We start from the raw sequence: 17,004 nt of genomic DNA, 5'->3' as shown, positions 1-17,004 counted from the left end.
TTGTGACATTTGTGACGTCTGGCCCATCAGGTCTTCCAATATCAGATATTCTAGCTCTCATTCTTAATTTCTTTCCTGTATGTGCAGATCTGAATGGATTGATTTTTATTTTTTTTCTTAAGCAGGTAGAATTCCTATCTAAAATCAGGATAAATTTTAATGTAGCTTTCCATTTTGCATTTTAGCAGAGATTCTAAAAGAAGCTTTAACAGTTTTATAGCAACTAGTGTGAATGAACCATGGTGATTTATGAGTAGCGATAGTTTTGACACGGTTGGTATTGTCAAGCAAAAGGATATGCTACATTCGTCTGCAGTTATTTAAGCTCTTTTGTAGCTCTGAATATTTATTCAGATCCTTTTCTGAGCGGAAAATAATTTTATGCTTCTCATTGTAAGTAAAAACAACTGCATAAATGTACTAGATGCAACAAAGTTGTTTGCAAAAATATATTTTGTATTTAGGATGACTTTAAACCTAGAACAAATAGTTCTAGTCAGCTAGCAGATTGGTTTTTGTTATCTTACAGAAAAGGTTTTTGAAATTTATGCAGGTGTCTAGCTGCCAGGGAGCTCCTAGGGTCACATGCTCATAGACTGCAGATGTTCTTGACTGTCCTTCAAGACTTTAGCACACATAGCTCTATCCTTGCTCACCTGGCTTTCTTAAAAAGTCTTAAAAACATCTCTTGGTTTCTCCACCTCCTCATCAGTTTGAATCATCTTTGAACTAGCTCAGGTCAGATTTTAAAAAGTATCCCTGTACTGGGCAACCAACTTGAAACAGAAGCAAGGGAAGATTCTTTTTGCAAAACCAAAAGGATATGCATCCTGTAAAAAAGCATAAATTGATCTTTGCTGTGTCTTAAAGGCTTCATGTGCTATATTTATCGCTCTATGAGATTTTGACAAGTGTAAGTTTGAATTGTCCTCGCAGATTACTTGTGTGCTTCAGATTCTGTATGTAATTTAAAGTGGTCACAGCCTTTGTGGAAAGGGATCTTGCGTGATGATTTTCAGATGTGACAATGCCAAGTTTTGAATTGTTGAGAATAAAATTCTATTTAAAAAAAAAAAAATTCCTTAATAATGATTTATCTGATTTAACCAGTTTCTAAATCAGATTTATAATTTGCTTTACTCTAGTTCGCTTGAATACCAAAATTCATGTGAACTTTGAGATGTGTGTGTAAAATGCATGCACGATGGTGAATAAGAGGTTTAAAGTAAAAAAAAAAAAAAAAAAAAAAAAAAATTACCCCCAAACAACAAAACAAACCAAAACACCCCAAAAAGGGAAGCCAGTTCTGAAGCACGATAACATAACCAAATGTTAGGTAGAGCTTAATCTTTCTATTACTTAAACTACCTTTTTAGATGGCAGTCTTTAAATTGAACTGGAATTTCCCCCAAGATTACATCGTGTCCGTTAGGACTAACAACTTGAAGCTTTATGTGCATATTAATAGCTCCTTGCTCGTGGTACAGCTGTTCTCTCAAAACTGACATATCACCTATTGAATGACAGGGAACCAGCAGATGTAGCGAGGGGATAAAATGTCCAAGGAAGAAAAGCCGTGGAGTCCGTAGGCGGTGACTCCTGTGGCTGCCCGTGCCCATCACAGCTGCGTTCCCCCTGCCTTCTCCGTTTTTAGAGGAGCCTATGGTCTGTGTTTGCTGTGAATCTTCACAGAATATTCTTGCTTGAAACGTGGCACAATGTAGCACACTATCCACTTTTTTCCTAACGTTGTACATCAGAACTGAGGGATTCAGGTGCTTGTCTGTCAAAGATGAGCAAGTGGTTGTTTTCCCCTGACCCATCCATAGACAGACATAAGGGGGAGCTGTGTGAAGTAAGGATAAACGGTGTCCGAGATTGCTCTTTTGACTCCAATATCCATCTCTGTCATGAGAGATTGAAAATCCCTGCGTAAAAGGGAACTCATCTGATGTGAGTCAGCAGGCATGGGATTCCTGAGTTGCAGATAATTCTGCTGGTAATCATAGCTTGTCTGAACAGCAATAGAATATAGAAATCAAGCTGCTGCTGCTTTTTATTATTATTTATTTGCTTACTTTTTATTTTGAGTAGCAGAGAAACTATATCACTTTTCTGCTTGGGAGGGGTATTAAGAATAGAGGGATAAACTTGATATGAGAAGGTATTCCAGTAAGATAAAGATTTCTGGCCTAGGGTAGATTAAACAAAGTAAGGAAGGGGAAGAGTTTATTCTCTTTCTAATGGTTGGAAGAGTTAAAGAACAAAGTTCAAATGGCAGTTTTGGTAGTAGATTCCTGATAGGAAAGATGAACTTGCCAACTAGGAACAATACTGTTTTGAAAAGTCCTGACAGCAGCAAGCGCATGTTTGAAAATCTACCCTGCTCTGAACAAGTACTTTGAAGACTTGTTTGTCAGGATGGTAGCTTCAGAATGTCATCTGGATTTTCTATGATGCCAACCATCAAATTTTATTCTCTTGCTGTTGAGTATCGGGTTTTATGCTTTCATTTAAATTGTGTAAAAATGGGAACTGAAGTAGCAAGTGACTTTGGCTTATATTTTAATTCAGACATGTAAGTGTGCATATATTAACATGTATTGACATCTGTTTGTGTTTGTTATGCAGGTTATGGGAAACCGGTTGGAAACAGCGCTACTATAAAAACAAATTTGATGTTGATGCATCTGATGAGAAATTCCGTCGTAAAGTTGTACAGTCCTATGTGGAAGGGCTTTGCTGGGTTCTCAGATATTATTATCAGGTACTTAAAAATTTCTTCTCTGAAACTTCAGTGTTCTTTTGTGTCTGCACCCTATTTCTTTTCAGGAAATAATAATTATCCATTGCTCATTTTTGAAGAGCAGTGCTTTTTTTTTAACGATATAAAATAAGTGGGTGCCCATTCTATTTGACACAAGATTTGAATGCAGTTTTTGTTTCTCACATACAGTAACGGCGCTTGTTAGTTTATTAAGGACTGATGCATATTTTTCCTTTGCAATACATAGCCATGCATAGTGAAACTGCAGATGACTAAATGAGTGAACAAAGGACAAAGCCTGTGAAATGCTAGTAAGAATTTGAAAGGAACAGAGTTGTCAGTCTCCTCCATAGATTGTAATGATGTTCTATGAAGTGTATTGTGATTGAAGTAATCTGTATCTGATTTAAATCTTTTGATAATTGAGATGTCAGGTTGGCAAGAGATTAGTTAGACATATTGGGGTTTGTTGCACCGATGGTTAATAACTAGCTTCGTGCCCTGAAGACAAAGTAAGCTATATTTTGTGTGTGACCTGGGAACAGAATGTGCTTGAGCCGATGAAGTTTATCTGTCTCAGCAGGGCTTTGTAGCTTGAATGCAGTGCCATGTTGATAAAACTGTACATTTTTCATAGGTGGCTCACACCTGTCCCACTTAGAGCACAGGCAGGGCAAATACCTCGCATGCCTGCAAAAAACTATGCAGTCTTAAAGTTAGTTTATTTTAACGTGTACTCCTTTCCCCCCCCACAGCTTGGAACAAAAAGGGAGTGTGTTCCCTTCCCTTCTACTGTATTAACTGGTTGAGTTTGGGCTCAAACTTGCATATTATGGTGGATGAAAATCATAGAGCTTAAGGTTTGCAAGTCTGTTTTAGTTGATCTGCAGGAGAGCTGAGCTCTCCACATCCTTGAGTAGCTCCTTTTGCAAAGGACGAATGTGACCTGGACACCTTTATAGGTGGAAATTCCCATGATCCTGCGGGCATTTAAGGTCTGCTGAAAGCAAACCATGTTCCTGTTAACCGTGGCAAGATATATTCCTAGAACTCCATACGTGCCCATATGTCTCCGAAGTGTGTAAACAAATCTTCAGATTAGCTGTAGATGTCTACTTGCTGGAAAACTGTCAGTGTGACCTTCAGTAGTACAAAACCACTGCAAAAGGCAGTCTGGATTTTAAGGGAAACTGAAGGGCTTAGAGGAAGGGAGTATATGGCAAAACTGAGATAGTATTTACGAGTGACCAAAATATTTATACTCATTTGAAGATTGTAAAATTAAGTTTGTTTTATTCGAAGAAGTGTGCATGGGGTGTGTGTTCGCTGCTTTGTGATCGGTGGCTGTGGCCTTGTGCAGACATCGTCGTGTGCTTTTACAACTGTTCAAACCGGGGTTGCATTTGCATGTTGAGAGATTTGTGGCTTTAAATGTATAGGAGCTGGAAGACCGGCATATACCACACTTAAAACAGTATGGGCAAGTGCCTGTGCAACACTCACTAGTTCAGCTTGTAAAACCACTTTAGTTTTGAGGTGTATGTAGGTGACTCCTTGTCCTTCTGAGTTTGTAGACGTTCTGGCTGAAGTGACTGATGCATATAGAAGTGATAGATGATTACAGCTGCAAAGAAAACAAATCGGTGAGGTTGGCAACAACTTCAGGCAGGACCATAGTGCTCTCAAGAAAATTGAGAAGGAATGCCAGTAAGACCTCAAGGAGAAGTGACTGTACAGAAAATATTTTCTGGTTTAGAAATGTTCCAAAGGAAAACTTGATGAAAGTACACAAATGTTCAGGGCTTTGTTTTTGCCGTTTTGCTTCATATTCAGATTACTCTAAAAGAAGGCAACTCTCCCTCTGTCTAGACCTTATAAAAATTACATTGCAGACTTAAAATAGTGCAGCAGTGAAATACTTGCACGTGCTGCTGTTTGTACTTGCATAACAGAACTATGTGTAGGCAAGATACTGTAATCTGCTATACATGGGCAGTGTGTTGTGATTTGACTGCTGCTCCACACCAATGCTTTCTGCCCATATGGAAGTTAGATTACGAAGCTGTTGGACTGGGGGAATTTCAAAATAGGTTTGCTTGAGGGTTTTTGTTTGTTTTCTTTTTACCATAATAAGAATTGCTTCCAATAACTACTGCTCATTGTCCGTAAAACTTCTGACAGAATACATTATGTGCTTTTCTACTCTTATAAAAAGCTAGTAATGCAGAGCATGTTCCACTAGTGGGAACATCTGTTTGGAGAGGAAAAAAAAAAAAGAAACGAAAGAAACCAATCCACCTGGCTTTTGAAACATACTGAAACCATCTGAAGAATTGCATCTAATAATTATAGTCTCTGTAATTTTATACCAAAAATGTCGCTGGAGGAGCCTCATTGACATTTACTTATTCAGATTTGGAAGTCAAAATAGTAGGCTTTTGTTTCAAGAAAGAAAGAAAAATAGCTGAGGAGGTGAAAACTTGACTTAGACCTTCTAGAGCCATGTTTCCTCTACAAAGTGCGTTGTGTTCTGATGTGTTTGAGTTTACTTTATTTTCTCCCTTTTGAGGATTATTTTGCCTCTTTCAAGTGAATGCATTTTATATTTCCCAATATTGAAGACAGAAGAATTAGAGGGGGGGGGAAAGCAAAACATTACTCAAAGTGTGTATTAGTGCTTGTACTGAATAGAAAAGTACCAGTTAAAACCAGAATACTTTTCAACCTGCAACAAATATTGTTCACATTTTCACACCTTGTAGAGTGTATCTTATCAGGGTTCTCTGTCCCCCGTATGCCCAAGTTAGCGGTGCGATTTTGCATTGAAAAACAGTAGTGCAAACTGTGTGCTGCCATAAAAATACTACTTCTGTTCCTATTGAGAGCTCTGTAATGGCTTTCTGACTGGCACGATTCTGCCGCTTATACACTTACGGAGAACTTGGAAATTCCTCCTCTGTGTCACGTGTGTGTATTTCCCTGTTCGAGATGTGGTAGCAACTCTACACAAGTTGAAAATGTGTCCAGTTGTTACAGGCTCCTCGGCTTAGCCCCAGGGAGTGGTTAACTGTATGGATAGACTGATTTCCTACTCTTTGCAAGAAATGTTTGTGCTTGGTTTTATTGGACTTTGTGCACATGCTCGTGTGTTTTTTCTCGAGGGGGAGGAAAAAGGCATGAGGTACGTTACAGTGTCCTGAAGCTAAGGTTAAGATTCTGCTGTAAGGTCTTTTGTGTCGTTATGGTGCTAGGTCCTGTCTCTTTGGCTGTCTCCCTTAGTGACTCAAACCTAGCACATAGCAAGAGTACTTTGGCATAGAAGTCTATCTGCTGTTCTGTGCTGCTGAGGAAATGCCCGAGGTCTCCATTCACTGTCCAGTGAACTCACTCGCTCTAGTCTGGCTATGAAAAGTTAAGTCCCACCCTGAAGTCCAGAGTACCTTTAGAGGCAAGAGCTCTTTCTTTTCTAATCATGGGGACTCCTCTTTCTCCCGGTTGATGCTGGGCTAAATTTTGTCATCTTTAGTGACCGGGCTACGTGATTTTTATTTTTTTTTCTTTTACTTTTCTGATTTGTCTGATTTTGTTTCTCTTGTTTCTTTATCCTAGGGCTGTGCATCCTGGAACTGGTATTACCCTTTCCACTATGCTCCGTTTGCTTCTGACTTTGAGGGTATTGCAGACATGCCTTCAGATTTTGAGAAAGGCTCAAAACCGGTAGGGCATCTTCATCTATTTATTTATGATTTAACAGCTCATTAGAAGTGTCCTACATCTGCTTGTTTAATTTCAACAGTTTAAGCCTCTTGAACAACTTATGGGAGTATTTCCAGCTGCAAGTGGAAATTTTCTGCCACCGACGTGGAGGAAGCTCATGACAGATCCGGTAAGAATCCTTGTTTCATTCCTCTCTGTAAGGTTATGTCATCTTGCAATTGTGTGAGCGTGACTTGCTGCTTCTTACTTCAGGCAGAAAAATAATGGACACCAGGAGGGAACATTTTTGGTAGATTGCAGAGATTCTTCGAAGATCCTTAAAAGTGATTCTTTGAATTCAGATATTCTAATGAGAAAAATAATTTCCTGACTCTTTTACACTTTAGTAAGGTTGTTTACTTTCTTACAGAAACATTGCAAAACTTAACTGGGGAGCCGATACCTTAACCCAGTTACCTGGAATTATCCTATCCTGCTTAATTTCTTGTTTTGATAATCTAAGTAGTGGAAGTGCCCTACTACACTTCGTGTTTAAAAGGCATTTAATAAAAGATGTTTCTATTAGTCTAAGTTCTTTGCATCCTCCTTAGCTTTGTGTTTGCTCGCCCTTCATGAAGTACAGTACTACATGGCATTCTGAATCAACTTCATAATTGGCTTTAATGATTTTTTTTTTTTAATTTTCTCAAATACAGGAATCAAGCATAATTGACTTCTACCCCGAAGATTTTGCTATTGATTTAAATGGGAAGAAATACGCTTGGCAAGGTGAAATTTCAACTTTTTTTTTTTTGAGCTATAGTATACTGACCTTAGTCTTAATAATATATGTAAAAATAAGAAGAAAATGGAAAATTATCTTAGTGAGATAATGACGCACCAAGTCACAGAGGTAACTTGTGTTACTTGGTGTGGGGGAGAAGTATTCTGCAGCAGGTGTATTTTTGAAAAGAAATTTGTATGAAGAACAAATTATGGTTCAGTAACTGATTTAGGATTGGCAATGATTAGTAGTAATTTCAGCAGTCATTCTAGATTTGTTAATTTGTCCTGAACTAGATTAATCATTTTTCTATTTTTATCAGCCTTACTGTGTAATTGTCTTTTGTCTCCTTTGCATTTAATTAATGGATCTTGTTCTGTTCAATCAGTGGCTCATTAGTACCTTGTGAAAAATGCTTTGGGGAATATAGAAATATTTGGATGCGTACAAAGAATGAACAAACAGATACAGTATTTAATGCAGCTTCTTCTTTCTTTATGGAATATTAATTTTAAAGGTCTGCCAAATTTTGTATCTGGTATTCAGCCAAGAGTGTAACATCTCAATTATAGGTATAAATAATTATTTGGGCACAAAATGAAACACATGAAATTCCATCTGAGCATAAGAAAGCACATTTTTACTGTGAGGGTGGTCAGGCACTGGAACACGTTGCCCAGAGAGGTTGTGGAGTCTCTGTCCTTGGAGATACTCCAAAACCAGCTGGACATGGTCCTGGGCAACCTGCTCGGGGCGACCTGAGCAGCCCATGACCATGCTGGAGCAGAGGGGGGAGCAGATGATCTCCAGAGATTCCTGCGGGCATCAACGATTCTGTGATGCTTCCCCCATGTCAGCTCACCTATGTTTTGAAATAGCCAGTCAGACACACGGGTATGTTACTCGGGACAGTGTTCCAAAATCAAAGAGAATATTCCTAGGTATTACGAGACGTGTTGCGTAGCAGGTTTTCCCTCTGTAACTTGAAGCCCTTTCTTACCCCCAGTGTAATTCTGGCAACTTCCCTTAGTCCTTTTGTCCAGTTATAAAATCTGCTGTCTAAAGCGGTAATGTTTTAAGTAGCTCCCACATGCTTTCAGCAGCCTGTAACGTTACTTTTGATTCGTTTAATTCTTAATTGCATTATAAGCTCTTTGTTCTGGAATAACATCTGGAATTCTCATGCTTAAAATGCAGTTGTGAAACAAGAAATATTTTTCCAGGCTGGAAGTACAGACTATCTCTGTTAAAAAGCATCTAGTATACCTTATCCTCTTAATGAAATGTTTGAAGATCTTCCTTTTAGAGATGTGATTATGTTTCTGAAAGCTCAGCATTGATCCTTTTCTCAGTCTCCTGGGTTATGAACATTTCCTGGTTTTGTGAAGGTGAAAAGAAATTGTTTGTTTTCCAGGGTAGGCTTATCACTGTTTCCCTTCACAAGTAGTTATGTTCCAGCTGAAATGTGAACATGGCTGGGGTCTGGTGCTGTCCTTGATAAAGCAGTAGTCAGTCTGCGTGAAGATTATCCTCATACTTCATAAGCAGGGACAGTGCAGGTTTCTTGTTTGGTGAGGTTGGCAACAGCAGGCTGTACAGCTCTGCTCCTCATTATTTTACAGTAGGCTAAATAATATTCTGATTCAGTTAAACTTCTGACATATTTAACATTTTATTTGTGGCTTGTTCCAAACTGGTTTTGTTAGGAGAAGGTATGAGCTTCTGGTGGAATTACACTTAAGGTAAAGTTTTAGGTTGTCCCCTTTCCTTCAGCTCCAGGACAATAGTATTTGTTTTAATAAAGCCATGTAAAGATCTAACTTCTGAAGCAAAAGTGTTTCAGGCAGATCAATTTTTAGATCAGGAATCTAAGTCTGTGGAAGTCCAAAGTCTCTGTGAACGTTGTACCTTAGAGCGATAACAAATGTGTCAGATCTGCCTGCCAGTAGACCTGGTACAGGCACAAATAGGAAACTATGAATATCGGTTTAGTAGAAAGCCTTTGCTGTCATCTTTGTCAGGAAAAGCTCTAGTGTTCATGGTAAAGGAAATAAAATAAAAACAAAAATAATAACTCCAGATTCCAACTGATAATAAGGGTGACAGAAGTAAATCTTAGAATTTTCATAGTAAATTCCTTAGTGCTTTTTCAGATTTTATAATAGAAGAAAACATATACTGGAGCATACCGGGGAAGGCTGTTCTCCAGCTTCATATCACTCAGTATGATTAAGAGTGGGCTGTGAGACATGCTGCTTAGTGAGGGATTTTGATCCTGAGAGGAGCCTCCATGTTATCTCGGAGTAAAATTAATAGCTGGTATGAATAGTCCCTGATGGATAATATCTGTATCACCTCATCGCTGAACTTGGGGTGATTTCTTCCATTGTTGTCTCTTCATAAATTAATTTGAATGAAGTAGCACTGAGCTCTGTCAGGGGAGTATCTGTAGCCAATGAGACAAATAATGACTGTCTTACTGAGCTCATCTTGTCCCTAAATGAGGCAGGTGTGGGTAGCAGTTACTGCTTCCCAATGCCTACCCAGGACGGGGGAGGAGGAGGATGGAGGGGTGCTTGGAGATGAGCTTATCTTTTCAACCTGCCCTGCTGCTGAACTGTTTTTCTCTAAACAGCCTGCAGGGTCACAGCCTCTGAAAATGTAGGGTTTTCTTTTCTGTGACTGATGCAACAGTTGCTTCTTGGGTAAAGAACCTATTGGAGCTTTGGAGCTTCCCAGGCTGGTGTCTGGGGTTTTTGGGTTTGGGTTTGGTTTTTTTTTTCCCCCCTAACAAGCGTGAAAAAATAATGTTTTGGTTTTACTAGGTGTTGCGTTACTGCCATTCGTTGATGAGCGACGCCTTAGAGCTGCCCTGGAAGAAGTCTACCCTGACCTCACTCCTGAAGAAAGTAAGAATTGTGATATTTTGTTGCGATTGTGATGTATTCTCTATGACTTGTTATATACTGTGTTTCACCCTAAATGAGCAAGGTATAATAGATGTTTGCTTGGATTGAATTATGGCAGGCTGTAGCCTCTTCTCCATGGATGGTGCTGGTAAATAGAATGATCCTCGATGGGTTTGTTTTTGTAGCTTTCACTTACTTTTATTTTACTGAAGTAGACCTGCATAAGACTTAACCTGAAAATTAGATGGCAGCTTAATCGTATGAAAAGCTTCTACCAGTATACACTGTCAAAGTACTTGTTAGATGAATATGTTGCAATCAAAAGACTAAACTCTGTTTCCAGGGTTAGAGTTGATGGTAAAACTTGATAGGTGTATTGGCTGTTCTCTGACCAGTAGGCTGGCTGTGCCCAGTTACGATATGTGAAACTGCATGTTCAGCTTATATAGGCAAATGTACGTGTTACTTTCTCCATTGTACAAAAATAATAGCTGGTTCTTGTAGGTAAAGCTGTGTGGGAGGTATAGGGTTTTTTTCAGCCTATCTGTGTCTTCAGCGTTACTCTGTTCTAAATTCGAGATTCCTCCCATTGAGCACAAGATTCCCGTTGTTTTGCTGTCTGCCACTACCCTCGTGACCAGAGGCGTCCTGTTCTGGGCAGAGACACTGTCTTTCCAACGCTCTCAAGAAATGTTCAAAGCTTCCTCCTAAATCACAGTGAAGCGTTCCTTCTGTGGAGACGTGGACAGGATGGTGTGTTGGTCTGCTGTGTTCCTTCCTTCCCTCTTTGCTCTGAACTCTTATCCTGTTCCCTTCGTCTTTTCTAGGCAGAAGAAATAGCCTTGGTGGTGACGTTCTCTTTGTTGGAAAACACCATCCTCTTTGTGACTTTATTGTGGAACAGTACAAGACCAAAAATACAGAGGTAGGTTGTACTTGTTCTTAAGGGATTGTGTAAATGGTTCAGGTCCAATAAAGTGCTTCAGCTGAAAAATTATTTTTTCCATAGCCAGTGGATATACCCCCAGAGCTGTGCCACGGAATCCAGGGAAAGCTTACATTGAATGAAAATGCTGTTCTTCCAGATCAGTGAGTATGGCTTTTGGTGTGGGTTGTTTGATGCTAAAGGACGTTTCCTTCAGTTATGTCTGCATTTAAATAAAAATCTCTTTGTGTCCACAATGAGAAACCTAAAACTCCTGACAAGGCAATGCATTTAGTTCTGAGGCTAAACATCATGTTTTCCGCTAGTTTTAGTAGGTGTGTATTATCATCAGTATATGTAAAAAACTAAGCAAGTAAAACTTTCATTCTACGATCTTTTTTTTTTTCCAGAATTAGGCTTTTAAAGCGGCATCAGAAATCTTTAAAATGCTGTGTGTGTTTAATTGCTGATGAATCTTTTTATTTGTTTGTCGTTTCATCTATGGAAGATTTTTATGTATTTAGTAATGTTTGAACTTTAATAGGTAAACAGGGCCTATATAATAAAAGTAGTAGTGATCAGTGGCCTTATTCAGTAAGGTCATGTTGTTTTGGCCTCTTTGCTTTTGTATGAATGTTAATTTAATGCAGTCTGATGTAACTTCCAATAGTGCATGTTGTTTAAAAAAACCAGAACGAAACAACTTTGCTTTCTATATGCTAATCTTAATTGCATTAAAGAAAAATCCAGATAGAGATATATTTTTGCTGTTTTCCATTTAGGCTATAGCACTAAATTCAGGACTGTTACCAGCTACATGTACAAAAAATGCTAATATTTTTTTGTTTTCTAGATAATGCATTTAGTTTGAGAAATTATCAGTGTAATCTTCGCATTGTAGGATATGCATTCATTTATCTAACTTTGCTTAGAGGCATAAGCAGGTGTTCAGTAACTCATTTGCATTAAATGCACAAAGACTCCGATTTTGTTGGACAGATAATGTATCCTAGGTCACACTCGCTAATATACATTTCTCTATTCTTGTCATGGCTTGTGAAGAATATGAGCAACTCAGAGCTGTTCTTGGAGGGAATAGCAATGCAGGAAAAAGAAAACTCTTCTGGCATTGTCTTCCCTAGATAGGGCGTGAGAAATGGGTTTGTTTTTTTTTACCTAGAGAAGTAGTTTGCTAGGAATTCTGTGAAGATGAGCAGGCATTTATATTGCCATTTCAAAATAAGTCTTACTTTGCTAAAAAGATTGGGATCAAATTCAGCCAGCATGTGTACGGTTTGTGACCTCTGTGTGTCACATGGGTCTGTGACAGTTGTGCGCAGTAGGGTGAACGGAGGAATCTGGTTTCTGATTGATAAGAGTAATTTTCTCGAGCGTGTTGTTTGTCTGCTTGAATTGGAGGGGTAAAGTTTTCTGGAGGAAAGAAGGAAAGGGTTAAGATGCAACAGCATGTCAGCCTATTAAATCTCAGTTAGAAAGGAGACTCTAAGTGCTGTGTAAAACAGCTGCTAATTTTTTTTTTACTTCAAAGCCTTTTTCTCTTTGTTCCTAGTGAAGCAGGTTTGCGTCTTCATGGCATCTGCATGTGTGTCTGTCTCTCTGGTCTTCTCCTGCCCTCTTAGAACCTGTTGGCTTGTTATAGTCAAACCCTAGCAGTACGGGGAGGCTTCCGAGGTGCAGAATAGTACTAAGGTTTGTAAACAGGCCGCTGGGTAGTGGGAAGCGTGTGAACCCACTGTTAGACACTAGAGAATCCACACAGATCAGCTGCAAAAGTAATGACATTAAGAAATAAGGATTCAGTAATTCCATTGCTTATAGAAGTATTTGATCTAGGGGGAAGGCAAGTTAATTTTGAAATCACTTTTATGTGTCGCAGGCTTAGTTGACAGAAGAACGGGAGTGGTATCAACAGAGAAAGTGGAGCAAATGTTGAGAAATATGTTACATGACGTTTTGACAGAGGTTTTTCTCTTTACCAGGACAGTGGAGTCTCCTGTTCCAATGCTGCGTGATCTTGCACAAAATTCTGCAGTCAGGTAAGTAAACTCTGGGGTTTAATGCAATGGCATACAAAATACAGCAATCAAAACTCAGTTTATTCTGGTGTTTTGTGTTGTGGAATTTGCAACAGAATCCATCTCTTAATAAAATAGAAGCTTTTACTTTAAACCCTTCTGGTTTTCTATGAGAATTGAATCCAAGATACTATGTTGTAACACAGCAGGCTTGGGTTAGGGTGGTTAAGCAGAGTGCGTAGTGGTGTGCCTTGCAGAGATGTCCGAAATGGTCGTTTCTCAGTACATCAAACCCAGTGTGTTTCATCCCTTCAGAAATACCTCATCTTTCCTGCCATTGCTTCTCTGCTTGCTCTCTGTTGGGACTTCTGGGTCTTTGGCAAGAAAAGAGCAACACCTACAGAACTTGATAGTCTGTATCAAGCCTTTTAAATTAAAGAAAACCAAACGTTCATGAGAGCTAGCCTCCGAGACAGAATTGGGTATTGATTGAAAGCCCTCCAGCTTTTGATTTTTGCCTCTTGGATTTTTATCCAATTTTATTCCTAGCAATTCCCAGAGGATGCCTGAGAATATAAGCTTCATGTCTTTAAGAAATAAAGGAGTAATACTAACTTTGCCTGAATGTGATGTTTGGGAGAATAAAAAGAAACTTCATAATGAATAAAAACCAGTGCAGTGTTTCCAAGAGTAAATCTTGTGGCCACGGAAGACTTTAATTACTCTTGTACTTGACAGCAAATTTCGGTAGATCTGGTGTGTTGTAAGTCATTCTCACTTAATTTGGCACAGTATAATAGGTATGTAATGCTTGAGCCTATAACCTTTCACTTCTTGAGCCATATAAGATACTTGAGATGCTGAAAATCACTTGTGATCTGTCTGCATAATTTTTTCATCCAAGGAGGCATAACTTGGTTCAACTAGAACAACTATCTACAGGCAGTAAGAAATGCTAAGTTGTGGCTTGTCAGGATATTGTAGAAAGGATGTTCTGAAATGGGGATTTGGTTACTTTGAGTGATGAGTTAAAGGTAGTTTTTGGCTTTCCATCTGCCACTGTTAGGAGGTTTGAATTGTTTTACGCTTCTGTCCATTTCTCTATTGCAAGGATTCTTCTTCCTGTCTTTTGAGATAGTATGAGCAGTCATGATTCTGCTCTTCAGTTCTTGTGGCTTTGGCTGAATTTTCCAGGGGACCATTATTCTCTTTCCTTCAAGTCTCATTCATTCTCTTTGCTGAAGAGAATGTGCTGAAAAACAGATGTATTTCAGCTGGAAGAGTGAGATTATTCTGCTTAGTTGTTTGCTTTTATCTTTCTTGGCATCCCAAGCATTCTTCTATATCAAATGGTAGGTAGTGAGAGGACAGGAAGCAGGCTGGTACTGTGTACTTCAAACATGTCCCCGGTGGGACCTACCTGAGACCTGGATACTTACACCAGGAGATTGGAATTGCTAGGAGTGTGGATGAATTTTCCCACAACCTGGTATATATATATATATAAAACCAATCACTGTTAATAAAGCAGCAATTACTTTTTAATCTTGCTTGTCTTAATTATCAAGTAAACCTAATCCTCGAACTGCTATATAAGGCATTGTACCAGCAGAAATTAAGCTTTCAGCCACTTCTTGCTCTATTGCTATTTAATTTGTCTAATACTAGACAGCTCAAAATGCAGGGTCTGCGAGATGTCACTGAAAATAGGTGTGTATCCCTCCACGGGAACTGCATGCCACTGCAAAGCCGCCTTCGGCATAAAAACTCCCTGGCTGAGGAAACCCTACTTTTAAGTTTTGTACACTTTTGACTAGGCTGCATAGCAAGCTGGTATCCTTCCTGCCTATACTGTGGCAGCCTTTGAACTCAATGAAGTACGATCAGTGCTTTGACTAGAGGATCTGTACTCAAGGGTCTGCAGAAGATACTTTCATTACCGTACATAGGACTAACTGCTTTCTAGACATTAAACTTTCTTTTGGACTGGCTATTGATACAGGGGAGGAAAAAGGTCACCCTGTGGAAATAGTTGAGACATCCAAGTCCAATATAGTCAGTATATCCATGTGCAAGAAATGCACTTTGCAGTTTAAGTCATGGGTTCTTGAATCTTACCTTTTCTGTTGTGTACTGCACTGTTAATAAAGCAGCAATTACTTTTTAATCTTGCTTGTCTTAATTATCAAGTAAACCTAATCTTCAAATACTTTCTCCTAGTATCTCTTTCAAAGATCCACAATTTGATGAAGACTTTGTTTTCAAGGCTATAGTGTTACCTGGTGCAAAGTAAGTATCAGTTGTTAGTTTTCAAATAATTACATGTTCTTTCATTGATCTGAGTATTTGCTCTGATAAGTATTTATGGAACTATTTTTAATATTAAGGAAACCTGCTCCAGTTCTGAAGCCAGGAGACTGGGAAAAAACCAACAACGATGGCAGGCCTTGGAGACCACAGCTTAGTTTTAACCGAGACAGAAAACCAGTCCATTTGGACCAGTCAGCGTTTAGAACTTTAGGGTAAGACTGGCGGCATTGTTACTGACTGCCTTGCTGAGATGGCTATACTTGTTTATTGCTTTTTTAATTAAAAAAAAAAAGAAAGGGCGTGGGGATGGACTGTCAGGAGGTTAGGTGCTAGTGTTCCATGATGGAAACTTTGTCATGTGATATTTAAATTCAGTATTTGTGATGATAATTTTGCAGTGATGCCTTGCATTCTTCTTGATTTGGAGGGAGATTCTACTAAATATTTCTAACTAGCTTTCCCACTGTTTGTTTTTTTTTTTTTCAACTTGTTGAGTGGTTACTTGCTTGAAGTACAGAAGGTACAGTAAGAATATTGCACACAAGTGATAATTAAGACTATTATGAAGACCAGAATGTCTTCTATGCTTTTAAAAACGAAGAAGTTTTAAAAACCCTTGTATGAAGCACGTGTTACACCATACAATCTGTTTGATTGTCACTTTTCAAGGCATTGCCACAGTCAGTTTTTATTAGTTCTCGAAAAGCCCAAGTAACTTTCTCAGGTGCTGCATACGAGAATGCTTCTGAGCACAGGGTGAGAGAATGAGCTGGGGTTATGTATTACAGAGAAAATGAAATGTTTTTCCTTACTGGGGAGGGCAAGGAGACATATGTTTATCAGAGCCAGAAAAGAGAATGTTTTTAAGGAGATTGTATTACTAGCAAATAAAAGTAAACTCTGTGAGCAACTGAACATAAGCGTCTCTTTAGGAAGAGAAAATACTTTCTTCTTCATCTTATGGCTCTGGAGGAGCTGGAAGAAGAAAGAGTAACACCCTTCCCTCCATTCGTATGTTGGAAAGCATAATTGTTCCGGTGCTATGCTTGTGAACTATCTTCTGTTCTTCCATGTCATAGTTATTAAAAAAAAAAAAAAGCATAGCTGCGTTATTGATCACATATGATGTCTCATTAAATTGCTGTCCAGGGTGGCAGACACCACAAGCATCAAAGTCTTAATGTGAATGTAGTTCTGCACAGGAAAAACAGCAAAGGCCTGGCAAACGTTGACACATCAATATTTGCAGATCCCACATCTCTATCATTAGGAAATGTGACAGCAGTTCAGTTTTACTGAACTCTCACGCAGTTTGCAGGAAATACATGTTTTTCTGCTTATTGTGGCTTGCTATAGAAACTTCAGGATTTTTGCTGGGACCAGCTCACAAAGCGTGTGCTTTGTGTGTGGTGTGCCTGGGACCCTGATCTGTAAGCGAGTCACTGCGTTGTGCTTGTGCACACCTCCACTGACGCACTGGGGAGAGCTGGGGTGTTTGATGGGCTGGGTAGCAGCTGTGCTGTAACGTGGCATTCATAAAAACATCCTATTCTTTTTGCTTTCCATTTCTTACACAT

General features: G+C 39.0%; 1 protein-coding gene across 1 annotated transcript in view; it reads left to right on the top strand.

Moving 5' to 3' along the window:
* The window catches only part of XRN2 (5'-3' exoribonuclease 2), a 53,276-nt gene that overhangs the window by 19,658 nt on the left and 16,614 nt on the right, over positions 1-17,004 (top strand). Inside the window, exons 18-28 of the mRNA XM_009330131.1 lie at positions 2,632-2,767; positions 6,377-6,484; positions 6,564-6,653; positions 7,180-7,252; positions 10,073-10,156; positions 10,984-11,081; positions 11,166-11,245; positions 13,082-13,138; positions 15,338-15,406; positions 15,505-15,639; positions 15,940-15,952. Of these exons, the coding sequence (XP_009328406.1) occupies positions 2,632-2,767; positions 6,377-6,484; positions 6,564-6,653; positions 7,180-7,252; positions 10,073-10,156; positions 10,984-11,081; positions 11,166-11,245; positions 13,082-13,138; positions 15,338-15,406; positions 15,505-15,639; positions 15,940-15,952 (943 nt within the window). The remainder of the gene's footprint in view (positions 1-2,631; positions 2,768-6,376; positions 6,485-6,563; positions 6,654-7,179; positions 7,253-10,072; positions 10,157-10,983; positions 11,082-11,165; positions 11,246-13,081; positions 13,139-15,337; positions 15,407-15,504; positions 15,640-15,939; positions 15,953-17,004) is intronic.

The sequence above is a fragment of the Pygoscelis adeliae genome, unplaced genomic scaffold, assembly GCF_000699105.1.
Source record: "Pygoscelis adeliae isolate BGI_AS28 unplaced genomic scaffold, ASM69910v1 Scaffold188, whole genome shotgun sequence".
NCBI classification, from domain to species: Eukaryota; Metazoa; Chordata; class Aves; order Sphenisciformes; family Spheniscidae; genus Pygoscelis; species Pygoscelis adeliae.
Note: the sequence above shows the minus strand (reverse complement) of the source record. Positions and strands in the feature narration are given on the sequence as shown.